Here is a 14,929-nt window from a genome sequence, read left to right as displayed (position 1 = left end):
GTTTTAAGGCATATGTCCTTTCAGCTCTCTACAATGTAGAGATAGTTACAACTTTTCTTTATAGACTATTCCTATAAATGATTGTGTGCTTGTGTGTGTGTATGTGTGTGTGCACGCACATGTGTGTGTGCCTATTTGTTATTTCTAGTCTTAGTGGGGAAGGGCAGTTTGGAAAAAAAAACATTTTCTCCTTTTCATTTTGTATCATTCTTATATGATAAATGGAGCCCACTGAATCCCTATGCAGGTCTGACAAATAGTTGGGTTTGTTTGTTTCTTGTCCTAGTGCTTAGAGGAGTTCTTCCCAATCTTTTACCTTCAGAGAGCCAGTTTGGTCTACTAATTAAGGCTCCAGGATGGAAACCAAGAGACTGAGAGTTCTAGTCTCACTTTAGGTATAAAAGCCACATAGGGTGGTTGTTGTGGGGGATAATAGGAGGAAGAAGGAGTGCTGCATATGTTTGCCACCTTGAGTTAAAGTAATTAAGGTAGGATAAAAAAAAAGAATCTAATAAAAAAACTCCCAACCCCATTTGTAAGAAAATCCTTTTTACCCAATGTAAGTGTTGTGGTTAGCTCTGGCCCAGCTCCTGCCCCAAGGACTGTGGATGTGGGGGAGACATCCACATGCTGCAGGCCTGTTTTGCCCCCAGTGGAATCTGTTGATGAAGGCTCCTCTGACCAAGAAGACATGAGTGACAGGGAGGAGGAGAGTGTGGCAGACAGCTCAGAAGGAGATCAATTATCTAGCTCCTCCTTGGATTCAGAATAAGAGTTAATGATACAGCCACGCATGCGGAGAGCGATGCATAGGCAACAACAACTGAGAGATTATTATCAAAGAAAATGAGGCCACCTGTGGTTGGGTGGGGCTGTGGTAATTAGTGAGGCTGCTATAAATAGCAGCCTGTGGGTTTGGCCATTGTGGAGGATTATCTGATCGTTGTGTTTCGTGACTGCTTTACTGACTTTGATCTTTTTGTGTGCTGATTTTTCCCCACTTTGAAACTAAACCAGAGCAAAGTGTGTTTCACTTTGTGAAAGAAGAAAGACTGTGAATTGCCTCACAGCTGCAAGCTAAGTATCACAGAACTGATAAGGGACTTGTACAAATTACCAGTTTGTTTGGAGATGAGTGCTCTTTGCTATACCAGAAGAGGGCTTAGTTTAAGTGAATTTTCATTATAAAGAACATTGTTTTGAATTTTCAAATGTGTGTGTGTGTCTGAAATTTGTACCTGTGAATTTTTGGGAGAAATCTACCAGCGAGCCCGACAGAACAGTAAGTAAGTTAATTGTTCCAGTTGTGGTTTATATGTCATTACCTTTTTGGAGAGCTGAGACTTCAGACCTTGCTTGTTTGCTGGTATAGCGTAGTTTGCACTTCTTTAAGGACCCACACTGATTGGCAAGCTGATAGCAGCCATTTTGAGGGTGACACCTTCAGTGTCTTTCATCTGCAATAGCAATAGCATTTAGACTTACATACTGCTTCATAGTGCTTCTACAGCCCTCAGAATTAGCATATTGTCCACACAATCTGGGTCCTCATTTTTCCCACCTTTGAAGGAGGGAAGTCTGAATTAGCCTTGAGCTGGTGGTGAGATTTGAACTGCTGAACTACAGCTAGCAGTTAGCTGAAGTAGCCTGCAGTGTTACACTCTAACGACTGTGCCACTCTGGCTCTGCAAGCCTCGGAAAAAGAGCTTCTTGCCCAGAGGATGACTTTGAGGCTGCGAAAGAGCCTCCAATGACTGAGGCTTTGGTTGGGAGCCAAGAAGGCAGCTTTTACACGCAATTAACCGTGTTGCCAGCTTCAGGCATGGCTAGTTGATTGAAGGCATTAGTAACTGTGTTGCTAGTTTTGCACCAATTTATTTCTGTAGCTACTTGTAGATCACCCAGTGCTAACAAATGTCCCCCTCGCCACAGTTGAAAGATGATGGTCTAAAGACAGCTGTGGATGGAGGAGGATGCCCAAGTTGTGGACCCTCTCTGATGGGGTCAGAAGCCCCCCCCCCAGGGTGAGGGATGGACAGATGGAGGTGTCCTTGGGAGGCAAAACCCACAGCCACTTCATTTTGTTGGGATTGAGCTTGAGCCTGTTAGCACCCATCCAGACCCAAACAGCTTCCAAACACCGGCACATCACTTCCACTGCTTAGTCAAAATGAGAATTTGAATAGGCAGAAAGAAGTCAGAGAGTCAGTGGAAAGAGGCAGTTCTTGCCGGGGGGATGCAGGGGGATCTATATGAAACCCTTGAAACTCTCTTCCAACAACTGAAGAAGAATTCCCTACAATGTGTTCCTTCCCCTGAAGCTACAATCTGTATGTTGAAGCTCTTCTAATCCGCAGTGAAATTTGTCAGGCAGAGGTCACAGGCTTTTCTCTAGCAATCTTTGTTCTTTTAGTCTATTTCTCTCTTCTTATGTTCACATAAAGAAAGGGAAGGTTTACTAATGCATATTTTGAATGGTAAAAAATTATAATTTGACGATGGTTTATATGCTCAAAGCTCTTTATGCTGTAATTGTAGGACTAGCAAAGTTGGCTGTGGAATTCTGTAGTTGAGGTCTACCCGCCTTAAATTGCCCAAGGTTGAGAAACACTCTCTTAGGATGTTGAATACATCTGAAATTTATATTTCAGCTTAAACCATAACAACACAAAAACGAAAATTGTTATTGGCTGGGGTTGATCTGAGCAACTAATGAAAAACAAACATATGAACGTTTTATTTCTTAAAAATGGTTCTGATAGCAGTATCCTTTATTTCAGTAACAATAACTCTACAGAAAATTCTTGTGAGCAGAAATCAAAATATAATTTCAAGGAATTGAAAGGATTCAAAGAACTGCAAGTAATAGGAAGAAGCATCTCTTGTCCTTCCATATAAAAAAACAGAACAATATAACTGCATAGAGACACTCTTCTATGTTTAATAGATTATATCTCACTAAAATTTAAAATTAATTCTAAAAATTATTGTTTATAAATATTCGTAACAAAACAGTGAATTTATATATTCAGCATGTGATGCATGTTTTCTTTTCAGATATTTCTTATTGTTCAGCCTTTTCCTAGTTTCTGAATAACGATTCTGATATCTTCATTTTGAGGCTATTGTACTATAGTAGTATCATTTATTTAGAGTGAGTGACGGACTAATCAAGAATGCAATTTCAATGAATGTAGATTTTAAAATTTCTTTTTCCTTTTAGCTGTCTCTGTAATGAGGTACAGTGCTTCATCATTTGGATTTGCAGTAAGTATTCTCATAACACAAATGTATATTTGCTTTTTCTGATCAAATCCACCCAATAGTTTCATCCACAGTTGCTACAAATACTATCAATTCACACAAAGAAATTTAAGAAAGAGAGAAGCCATAAGTAAAGTTAAACAATCAGACCAGAAGATTAATTGGATTTTAGTAGGATTTCTTATTTGAATTTCACAGAAGTATTAGAAATGGGTCCCTCTAAAGCATGTTCCTAGCATGGACCATTATTTGTTGTATTAGCTAGTATAATTCAACAGAGGCTTAGTCTAATTTGTGGAGGCTTGTTTTATCAATAGTGTTAAGCAAGAGCTAACTTAATTTTCTGTGTACAGTGATCCCCCGCTCGTTGCGAGGGTTCCGTTCCAGGACCCCCCGCAATGAGCGGGTTTTCGCGAAGTAGCGCTGCGGAAGTAAAAACACCATCTGCGCATGTGCAGATGGTGTTTTTACTCCCGCAGCGCTAGCGAGGAGCCGAAGATTGGGGGCGGCGCGGCTGTTTTAAAACATCGCCGCCGGCATGAGGGGCTTCCTAGCAGCCCCCCAAACCCGGGTTGGGGGTCCGGGGGGTGCTGGCAAGCCCCCCCATGCCGGCGGTGACGTTTTAAAACAGCCGCGCCGCCCCCAATCTTCGGCTCCTCGCTAGCGGGCAGGCAGGCGGCGAGACCGAGCGCCAGCGAACGGCTTGTCCGCGCTCGGCCTCGCCGCTTTCGAGCTGAGTCCTGCAGTGAATTCGCTTCAGAACTCAGCTCGAAAGCGGCGAGACCGAGCGCCAGCGAACGGCTTGTCCGCGCTCGGTCTCGCCGCTTTCGAGCTGAGTCCTGCAGCGAATTCGCTTCAGAACTCAGCTCGAAAGTGGCCGCTTTTGAGCTGAGTCCTGCAGCGAATTCGCTTCAGAACTCAGCTCGAAAGCGGCGAGACCGAGCGCCAGCGAACGGCTTGTCCGCGCTCGGTCTCGCCGCTTTCGAGCTGAGTCCTGCAGCGAATTCGCTTCAGGACTCAGCTCGAAAGCGGCGAGACCGAGCGCCAGCGAACGGCTTGTCCGCGCTCGGTCTCGCCGCTTTCGAGCTGAGTCCTGCAGCGAATTCGCTTCAGGACTCAGCTCGAAAGCGGCGAGACCGAGCGCCAGCGAACGGCTTGTCCACGCTCGGTCTCGCCGCTTTCGAGCTGAGTCCTGAAGCGAATTCGCTTCAGGACTCAGCTCGAAAGCGGCGAGAATGAATGGCGTGGGCGGGCGAAGGGCGGGCGGCAGCGAGGAGTTTGCGTGGGCGGTGGGGAAACTCCTTGCTGATGCCCGCTGCTCGCCCTCCCGCCAGCAAGAGGGGGAAGACCCAGGGAAGCCACCCAGCAGCTGATCTGCTGGGCGCCATCTACGCATGCGTGCCCATAGAAAAAAAGGGCACGCATGCGCAGATGGTGTTTTGACTTCCGGGTTGAAAAATCGCGAATTACCCTGTTCGCAATGGTCGGGGACGCAATAACCGGGGGATCACTGTATACTCTCAGGTTAAATCTCAGTACCAGGAGATTAATCAGTTTCATATGCTGATTTGCAAGAATTGGGAGCTCTGTTAGAAGCAAAGTCTTTACAGTAGTTCACTATTTGCATAGTATTAAAAAGTTATAATACTAAGGGAAAATTTCAAATAAACAATCCTCCTCCAACCCCAAAATTAATGATTATATTCCACCTCTATGTTATCGTAATGCCATAGAGACCTGACATTGTACAATGGACTAGGAGTTTAAGGCCATCCTCATCCACAGAGGTTCAGTGGGTGATTTTGATACTGTCACAGCCCAATCCATTAAATACCGGTAGTGTTTTTTTGAGAAAATAGGAAGGGAGGGAGGGAGGGAGGGAAGGAGTGCTATGACTGCCTCTTGAGCTGGAGGAAATTTGGAAGATCTATCCCATAAATACATCAATCAGTTAATGAAAGAAATCCTCTTTTGATAGCTCTGTTCATGTTCATATATTCAATAAGGACTCTTTTAAAATGTTTGTTCCTCTGTTCATCATTATCATCATCATCATATGCATCTAGTAAGAATTTTAGTTTGAACTAGTAACTGTTGTCATTCAGGTGTCTAAGAAAACAAGTAATTCTGGAAGTGTTGTTCATGTGAATCCATCAGAGATATGAAGTTGGTACTATAATTTGCTAATTTGGAAAATTCAGTAACAATCTGCATTCTGATTTTTATTATTTAACAGTAATGTTCATTGCTTTGCCATAGTTTGATCCTTCTGCCCTGACAGAGGAGTCTTGTTTTTAAATATGTATGTGTTTTGCAGCAGAAAAGAGGTTGCACTGTACGATTGATGGGTTTTAAAATTTTATTACTCCTAGAACTGACATAATTGTATTGCCTTTTGTTTCTTTTAAAATAAAGTCCATTTTTAATGTCCCTTGCTTTTTATTCCAATGATTAATGCTGCATCTATACATAGCCTTGCAGCACCTTTAGCAATCTTTCATTGCAACATATTTTGCCTTAGTTGCCCCAATTAAATTGTTTATTATCTTTTCTAGTTTGATGCCACTTTGGATGTGTTGTCTTCAGTGATAGTTCTGTGGCGTTACAGCAATGCAGCAGCAGTTCATTCGGCACACAGAGAATATATGTGAGTACTTAAAGCTATTTTTATCTCTGCTGAAGCTTTCATTAATACTTTATTTCCCTTGGACCAATTATTTTTTTCTGCCCTCATGATTTCTGGAAACCTCCTGGTGGCACCATACTAAAAATCTTTTCACAGCACCACAGGAAAGCACCCTATGTAATATAGCTCCTTTGAACAGTGGTTGCTGAAAACCTTGGATGCATCTTTCAGTGGGGGATGCATACATTGGTACCTTCAGCTTGAAATTCACATTGAACAAACTGACCCTGCTGCATTAAGTTGCACGGTGGGTGATCTCAAAGCAGGCAATTTATCAAAGCATAATTTGTGTAAAGGTGCAGCAGTAACTCATTATTTTGATTTTATCTTATTCCACTGACATAATATGATCTATCAAGATTCAAAGTGCAGTGGTACCTCAGTTCTCGACCACAATTCATTCCAGAAGTGTGGTCAAGAACCGATTTAGTCGACTACTGAATTAATTTATCCCATAGGAAATAATGGAAATGGATTTAATTGGTTCCCAGCTCCTGTTGACTCACTGGGAACCAATTAAATCTATTTTCTTTATTTCCTATGGGATAAAATTCTGAGGAGCTCTATAGTCTAAGTGCTCCAAGCTGCAGGAAGGATGGGGGAGGCTGCAATCCTGGCAGCTTCGGGCGGCTCCTTTCCTCAGTGCTTCATCTTGTTACCTGTAGGCAGCTCCACCAACTTTCTCCTTCCTGGCGGCGCAACGGCGGCGGCTTCCCTTCGAGTAGCAACAGCGCCGGGAATGTCACGTAATGAAGGGAAGCTGCTGGAGTGGCGGCAACTGCTGAGATGACTCTGGCGGCTTCCCTTCATCACATGACATTCCCGGCGCTGTTGCTCCTCGAAGGAAAGCCACCGCCGTTGCCGCCGCCGGGAAGGAGAAAGTTGGTGCAGCTGCCTACAGGTAACAAGATGAAGCATTGAGGAAAGGAGCCCCCCCGAAGCTGTCAGGATTGCAGCTGCCCCCGGCGGTAACATTTCAGATAATTAACAAAATTTTCTGTGGCTGTTTGGTATCCGAATTTTTGTTCGGATACCAAAGGAAATTTTTGCTGAAAAATTTGTTCGGTATCTGAAATGTACGACAACCAAGGCATTCGAGAACCGAGGTACCACTGTATAATGATTTTGTGAGATACTGTTACTCAGATATATTGTTGTGAGCCGCCCTGAGTCTATGGAGATGGGCAGCATACAAATCTAATAAATAAATAAATAAACAAATAAACAAACAAACAAACAAACAAATAAATAAATAAATAACTATCTGCTAAGGTGGTGCTTTTTAATAAACTTTTCAACAAACTGCTATTTGACTTTTAGTGTTTCATCACAAAAAAGGTAGTTACTTGTTTTAGGTGCATAATTACCAGGTGTGTAGCTATATCGGAAATCCATGATTTTTATTTATTCATCCTGCTGAGGTTGCAATTGGTTAGGGTGTCACCCCTATTGGATTATTTGTTTGGGGCAGGAAAGATACAAATTTTATTCTCTTATTTTTATTACGAAGGCGTTTCCTACAAGAGGCGGTGACTGGAAGGAGAAGTAAACTGAGTGCAACTGTGCATGTTGGGAATGTAGGGCTTGTAGAAAACATGCTTGCTCCTGAGTGATTTTGTGAATGTATGCAGGAAAAATAAATGTTTTATATAATGAAACAGTACTGAAGGAAGTTACTTATAGAGGGAAAGTACCAGTAAGAAAAGATTAAAATAATTGATACAACTCTCATGTACACCTGTCTAGCAAATCTTAGAAAATGATATGAGCAAATGAGTTCTATGGAGGTATCTTCTGAAGAACTTTGTAATCTCATTGAAAATGAGGGAAAGAACTGAGTACTGTATATAATAATCCATGGCTTTATTTATCATAATTTCACCTAGTCTAGGTTCAAGGTTCTAGGACAGTGATGGCAAACCTTTTTTTGGCTTGGGTGTCAAAAGGGTGTGCATGCATGTGATAGCATGTGCATGTGTGCCCACACCCATAATGCAATGCCCTCCCATGCGCATGCTCACAGGCCTCACTGAAGACTTCAGCCTTCTTGTTGGCCTATTGGACCATTTTTCGCCATCCCCAAAGCCTGAAGCCAGAGGAGAGCGAAAACGGCCAAAAAGAAGGCTGAAAATCAGCTGGCCAGTGCGTGTATGCATGCTGGAGCTGACATAGGGCAACATCTTGCGTGCCCTCATATGTGATTTGGCAGGCCCCCTGTGGCACACATGCCATAGGTTCGCCATCACTGTTCTATGATATCAGGGCATGAGTACTGATCTTGAATTTCCTAGACATAGCCTAGGGTTGAGTAAGTGTGATCAGAAAAGTGGCATTAGAAGTCAGACATGAATAAACAACTATATAGTCAGGCAAACTTAAGTTATACTTACAGTATACCTCTTGCATTGCTCATTGTTTTGTAAATAACCAAAACAAGGGCCCTCTGGATAGGAAAAAAAGGATGGAGCTGTAATTAATTTTACCACTGCATACCTACTGCAACATTTGGTACAGAAAAAAATACAAAGTAAATAATCTTATGTGAAATTACTTGGAATCATTAGATAGATATAATCATATTGTGCTTCAGTGTTTCATATTCAATAGCTAAGTAAATATATTGTAAATTAGAATAAATGTGAATTACTAGGATAAGCATGAATACTTCTAATCATAGTGCTTTGATATTTTCTAGTATGTTTCTCAGTTTGTATTGTAGAATAGGTAGGTGAGCGATACTTTTATTTTAAATTTTTGGGTAAAGTTTTTAAAGATAAATGAGGATTCAGAAGAAAAGAAATAATAATAATAATAATAATAATAACAACAACAACAACAACAACAATAACAATAACAATAACAATAACAATAATAATAATAGAAAGATGGCAGTGCCCACGGACCGGCACTGACCACATCGGAACAGTGACGTCATTAGCAGATTCCTACAGCCCCGAGTCTTCGAAGAAGGGAGGCATACAAATCTAATTAATAACAATAATAATAATAATAATAATAATAATAATAATAATAATACCGGTGAGGGCATACTGAACTGCACCAGTAGGAACCCACCCCTGATTCAGTTCCAGATTGTTCCGGTTGCACCAAAAGGTTTGTTTGTTTGTTTGTTTGTTTGTTTATTTATTTATTTATTTATTTATTTATTTATTTATTAGATTTGGTTGTTCAACCTCTTGTCTATATGCGGATTCATCATTGTCTTGAATGAGTCTTGAATCACTGTTGTGTCATCTGCAAACTTCAGTAGTTTAACAGATGGATCGTTAGAGATTCAGTCATTGATATATACGGAGAAGAGAAGTGAAGGAAGCACACAGGCTTGTGCTGATTGTATAGGTATCCGATGTGATTCTGCTTAGATTCACCTGCTTGTTAGAAAGCTTATGATCCACATACAAATGTGTTCAGGTACTGCTATCTGGTTCAGCTTCATTAAAAGAATGCCTGAAATGATGGTATTGAATGCTAAACTTTGAAGATTCAAGATGTTGTAGGACAGTGGTGGCGAATATATGGCACAGGTGCCACAGGTGGCACGTGAACCGTTGCCCTAGCTCAGCTCCAATATTGATGTGTGTGCAGCCAGCTGATTTTTGGCTTGAACAGAGGCTCTGGGAGGTTGTTTTTGGCTTCCAGAGAGCCTCTGGGGGGGGCATTTTTACCCTCCCCTGGCTTCAGGGAAGCTTTTGCAGGCTGGAAAGGGTGAAACAGGAGCCTACCGGGCCCACCAGAAGTTGGAAAACAGGCTGCTATCCGACCTCCAGAGAGCCTCTGGGGTTTGGGGAAGCTGTTTACACCCTCCCCAGGCATTGAATTATGGGTGTGGGCAGTCGCATATGCACGATAGCATGCACACACACTCTTTCAGCACCTGAGGAAAAAAAGGTTCGCCATCACTGTTGTAGGATGTAGTGCAGAGCCATATTAACAGCATCATCTGTTAAAGAATGCATCATATATGAATGCAAACAATTTATCATATTAAATGTACTAATGTGGTACTTCCGGAACAATCCTTTTAAAATTCTGCATTCAGAATTATTAAAACAAGTTTGCGTATGTTAGAATAGAAACCTATCATTTATATTTCAAAAACAGATATAATGAACTGCTCTGTAGTATCAAGAGCAAAAGCTCTTGTCACTTGCACCGAGAGTCCTATAAATAACTTTGCAAACATATTGAGTGATTCTGTTTGCTCTGTCTGGCCCTCAGAATTACGATCTGGCTGTAAAAAATTATGTCTTCCTTCTATTCCTTGTTGACCCTTGCATCATTCTGAACTCTTCATTCCCTCAGCTGAACTCCCTTGTTCAGAAACAGAAATGCTACTTCTTTCCTTAATTGTTTTGATGCATGAGACTGCTTTTTTGGTGACTTTTTCCTCGCTGAATCCTCAGCCTGATTCTATATCTGTTGTACAGGTTCCCCTTGACTTAGAAACACTGTTGAGCCCAGAATTGCTTTGCAGAAGAGACGGAGTAATGACACGGACACAAGAGCTGGATTTAAAACTGGGTCATTTTTATTAAAATAAATTAGCATAATTTATTCAACTAAATTAGCATAAATTAACATATTTAAATATGGCCCAAACAATGGACCTGCAGGGTCAAACAATTGCTTCCGGGGCGGAAATGACGTAGCAATCAACATTCCTGGGCAACTATGGGCGTAGCTCGATGCTAGTCCAGGTGAGGGACCACTCCCTCACCTGAGACCCTGCCATGCACTTGCATGAGGGGGGTCCCGCCGGCTAACCCCTACCCGGGGGCTTCAAGGTGCGGGACCCAAAGACAGGTTCCCCACAACTGCTCAGGTAGCACCCCACCATGAGCTTGGAGAGAACCTGTCAATCATCCCCAAAGATGCCCAAGGGAGAACGCGCAGTTGCTAAACCACCACCCAGTTTTCCGCCCCTAACCTGCCTACCCAAATGACCAAAGGTAAGCCAATTAGCCTAAAAAGGTGCAAGCACCCCCTAACCGCTTATCCCCTTCCCCAGTGTGGAATGGGCGAAAAAACGGCCCAGCTAAAAGGCCAAACCGGAAAAAATTCCCATTCGGCCCCCTAGGGCGACCCATAATAGCACACTGCAAACATAGGGAGGGCGGGCGGGTGTCTGCTCTTCTGACGTGGCCCGGGCGAACAGGCCGAACCTGGGCCTGCACGCCCTTTTATAGGGCTGGCAAGTCCCACCCGGCCACGTCAGCAATCAGGCCACCCTGGCCTGACTCTCGGCCGAAGCCTCGCAATCTCGCGAGACTTCAGCTGAGATCCAAGATGGCGGCGGCCATGTGTCCGTGTCGTCCCGACCCTCCTGCAAAAGGCACCTGCCGGTAAGTCTGCTGGTGCTATTGCAGAAGAGACGGAGTAATGACACGGACACAAGAGCTGGATTTAAAACTGGGTCATTTTTATTAAAATAAATTAGCATAATTTATTCAACTAAATTAGCATAAATTAACATATTTAAATATGACCCAAACAATGGACCTGCAGGGTCAAACAATTGCTTCCGGGGCGGAAATGACGTAGCAATCAACATTCCTGGGCAACTATGGGCGTAGCTCGATGCTAGTCCAGGTGAGGGACCACTCCCTCACCTGAGACCCTGCCATGCACTTGCATGAGGGGGGTCCTGCCGGCTAACCCCTACCCGGGGGCTTCAATGTGCGGGACCCAAAGACAGGTTCCCCACAACTGCTCAGGTAGCACCCCACCATGAGCTTGGAGAGAACCTGTCAATCATCCCCAAAGATGCCCAAGGGAGAACGCGCAGTTGCTAAACCACCACCCAGTTTTCCGCCCCTAACCTGCCACGGAGCGGGGGTCAGATCTCTATCTTGGCCCCCCGACTCCCCCCTCTAACTGCGCCAGCTCACGCAGAGACACTGCAGGTCCTGTAAGAAAAATGGTGTTCCTCAGTTCTGACAGAGGAAGACCAGCAGCCAGGTAAAGCCACAGCTGCTCTATGGTGATGCGGGGATGGGCCACAACCACCCCGCCTAACCCTCTGACTACCGTACCCAGGGCCTTAACTCCCCGTCTAACCCGGTGAAGGGCCCTAAGGGAAATGGCGTCCCACCAAGCGATCCCCGTGAGGATCTCGACCACACCCCTTGCGTGGAGGGCCGCACAGTGCGAAGCCACCGCAGGCTTCGCGAGCCTGGCAGATCTAAAGTAGACCCCCAGGCCCACACAGGTCCTTGCCACCGAGGTGCAAGACCCACCACCTGGGCGCCGCAATGGGATGCAGCCCTCCCAGTACCATCTGGGCGCAGCAATGGGATGCCGCCCTCCCAGCACCAACTGGGCGCAGCAATGGGATGCCGCCCTCCCAGCACACATCCAGGCACAGCAATGGGATGCCGCCCCCGGCACTAACTGGGCGCAGCAATGGGATGCCGCCCTCCCAGCACCAACTGGGCGCAGCAATGGAATGCCGCCCTCCCAGCACACATCCAGGCGCAGCAATGGGATGCCGACCCCCGGCACCGACTGGGCGCAGCAATGGGATGCCGCCCTCCCAGCACCAACTAGGCACAGCAATGGGATGCCGCCCTCCCAGCACACCTCTGAGCGCAACGATGGGATGCCGCCCCTGGCCACCGACTGGGCGCAGCAATGGGATGCCGCTCTCCCAGCCCCACTGGGATGCCAGCCCCACTGGGATGCCGCCCCCCCCCGACACCACCTGGGCGCAGCAATGGGATGCCGCCCTCCCAGGACCAACTGGGCGCAGCAACGTGATGTCGCCCTCCCAGCACCTCCTGGGCGCAGCAATGGGATGCCGCCCTCCCAGGACCACCTGGGCGCAGCAATGGGATGCCGCCCTCCCAGCAATAGCGGTAGAAACGCCCGTCCCACCACACACCCCGTCTCCCCAGCCAGACAACCAGGACCCAGCCGCCACGACGGCAGGGTCCCCACCCCCGATGGTAACTTGTTGCTGAGTGGTCTCGGAGCGCTCATGACCCCAAGCAACACCGTCGGTCGCGTCCTGGCGGGGTTGAATAGAAGGGGACCAAAGGAGGAACCTGGCCTAAGATCTTACCCGGACCCTCAACAGGCCGTTCGTACCCTAAAACAGGCCGTTGACCGCCGGCGAGCGACTTCCCGAATCCTCCGTATCGAGAACGCCATTACCGCACTAGTGGCAGCGCCTCTCGAGAACGAGCGTTCCCTAATGGCGGGATCCATACTTGGCCTGGCCAAACCCTACACACTAGCACCCACCTAACTGAAGTAATGAGATGGAAGGCACCAAATTGACCTGGCGGCCCGCGATGCGGCCCCGGCCCAACTTTCCCGCACTGTCACAATGCGGAAGTCACCATAAAACCAATAACCCCGCCCCCGCCTTAAACAAGGCGAAGCTGGCCAACCTGGACCTAATAGTCCTAACCGAAAGGCCACGCTGCCTAAGATGGACACAAATATGGCCAGGTACACAACTGGGGCAGGCCAGTTATAGGGGTAACCCGTATACTGCCTGCAATCCCAAACAGTTCACCTGCCCGCTGCTAAGCCCCCCAGAGTGCCAGACACTCCCGAGAGTGCCGTAGCCCAGCAAGCCTCTACTCTCTACTGCCCAGGAGCCCCCCGGCCCCAAGGTGGACAGGAAAAGCCCCTGGCGACATACGTGCCCGCAGGGCCAGGGTCCAAAACCGGGACAACTGACCATGGGACAAGGCGTCAGCAACCCCGTTATCTAACCCGGGGACATGCCTAGCTAAAAACAATGTGGTCAGGGACAAGGACCTGTGCCCCCCAAAAAATTGGCAGACAAGCCGCATGACCCTGTCCCTCTTGGAGGACAGGGCGTTCACAACATGGACAACCACTAGGCTGTCACACCAAAATGCACAGTCTTGTCCCCAAACTGCTCACCCCAAAGCTCTAGGGCCACTATCAAGGGGGAGAGCTCCCAAAAGGGTCAAATCCTTAACCAAAGAAGAGGCCCTCCATTCTGGAGGCCGCGCAGACCAGCACCACTGGTCACCCAACACAACCCAAAGCCACGAGTACATGCAGTATCAGAACACAACTGCAATTCAGCTTCCAAAAGAAGCTCTTGCCTCCAAAAAGGACAACCCATTAAAACGTTCTAAGAACTCCGCCACACGCAGAGGTCAGCCCTGACCCCTGCACATAAGCGGGTACGATGATGGGGCAAACGGAGCCCCCTCATCGCAGTATATAACCTCCTAGAAAACCCTGCCCGTCACCACGACCCGGCGGGCAAAATTAAGTATCCCAGCTAGCTCCCGGAGCTGCCGAAGAGGACCTTCCTGCAGCCCCAGAACCGTACCAAGGTTATCCCTGATTTGTGTCAACTTGTCCAGGAGCAAACTAGAAGATTGCACCTCTGAGTCCAATTCAATACCGAGGAAGGTAATCCCGGTGGCGGGGGCCCCGGTCCCCGTAGAAGCTAAAGGCACCCCCAACAGAGCGCAAAGGGCTTCGAAGACCCGCATTAGAGCAAATCAGTGCTCTGCACGCGCAGTCCCCGCCATCAAGAAACCCTCAAGGTAGTGAACGCCGAGCCCAGACCGCTGCGCCTCCTGAGCGCCCACTCCAAGAAGGTGCTTGAGCTCTCCCAAAAGAGAGCATGAGACGGAGCCACCCGTGGGTAAAACCCCGACCACATAAAAACCACCTATGAAATGGAAGCCCAACAGCTCGAAGCCGTCCGGGTGTATGGGGAAGAGCCGGGATGCTGACTTAATGTCGCATTTATCCATAAGGGCTCCAACCCCACACTGCCTTACCATGGCTACGACCGCATCAAAGGATGCGAGCCGGATTAAACAAAGTTCGTCAGGAACGAAATCCTTCACTGACTCCCTTTTAAGAAAAGACAAGTGGTGAATCAACCTAAATTCATCACCCACCTTTCAGGGGACCCCCCTAATGGGGAGACCCCAAGCTTCGGGAAGGGCGGCTCCGGGA

At 46.6% G+C, this 14,929-nt stretch overlaps 2 protein-coding genes across 2 annotated transcripts in view; one reads left to right on the top strand and one right to left on the bottom strand.

Annotated features, from left to right (window-relative positions):
* Positions 1–14,929, bottom strand: part of CCNT2 (cyclin T2) — a 365,293-nt gene that overhangs the window by 164,910 nt on the left and 185,454 nt on the right. The gene's annotated exons all lie outside the window — the stretch shown is intronic.
* TMEM163 (transmembrane protein 163) overlaps positions 1–14,929 on the top strand; it is a 114,364-nt gene that overhangs the window by 50,434 nt on the left and 49,001 nt on the right. The window contains exons 3-4 of the mRNA XM_070731225.1: positions 3,224–3,267; positions 5,820–5,911. Coding sequence (XP_070587326.1) covers positions 3,224–3,267; positions 5,820–5,911 — 136 coding nt within the window. The remainder of the gene's footprint in view (positions 1–3,223; positions 3,268–5,819; positions 5,912–14,929) is intronic.

Source organism: Erythrolamprus reginae, chromosome 1 (genome assembly GCF_031021105.1).
Source record: "Erythrolamprus reginae isolate rEryReg1 chromosome 1, rEryReg1.hap1, whole genome shotgun sequence".
NCBI lineage: Eukaryota > Metazoa > Chordata > Lepidosauria > Squamata > Dipsadidae > Erythrolamprus > Erythrolamprus reginae.
Note: the sequence above shows the minus strand (reverse complement) of the source record. Positions and strands in the feature narration are given on the sequence as shown.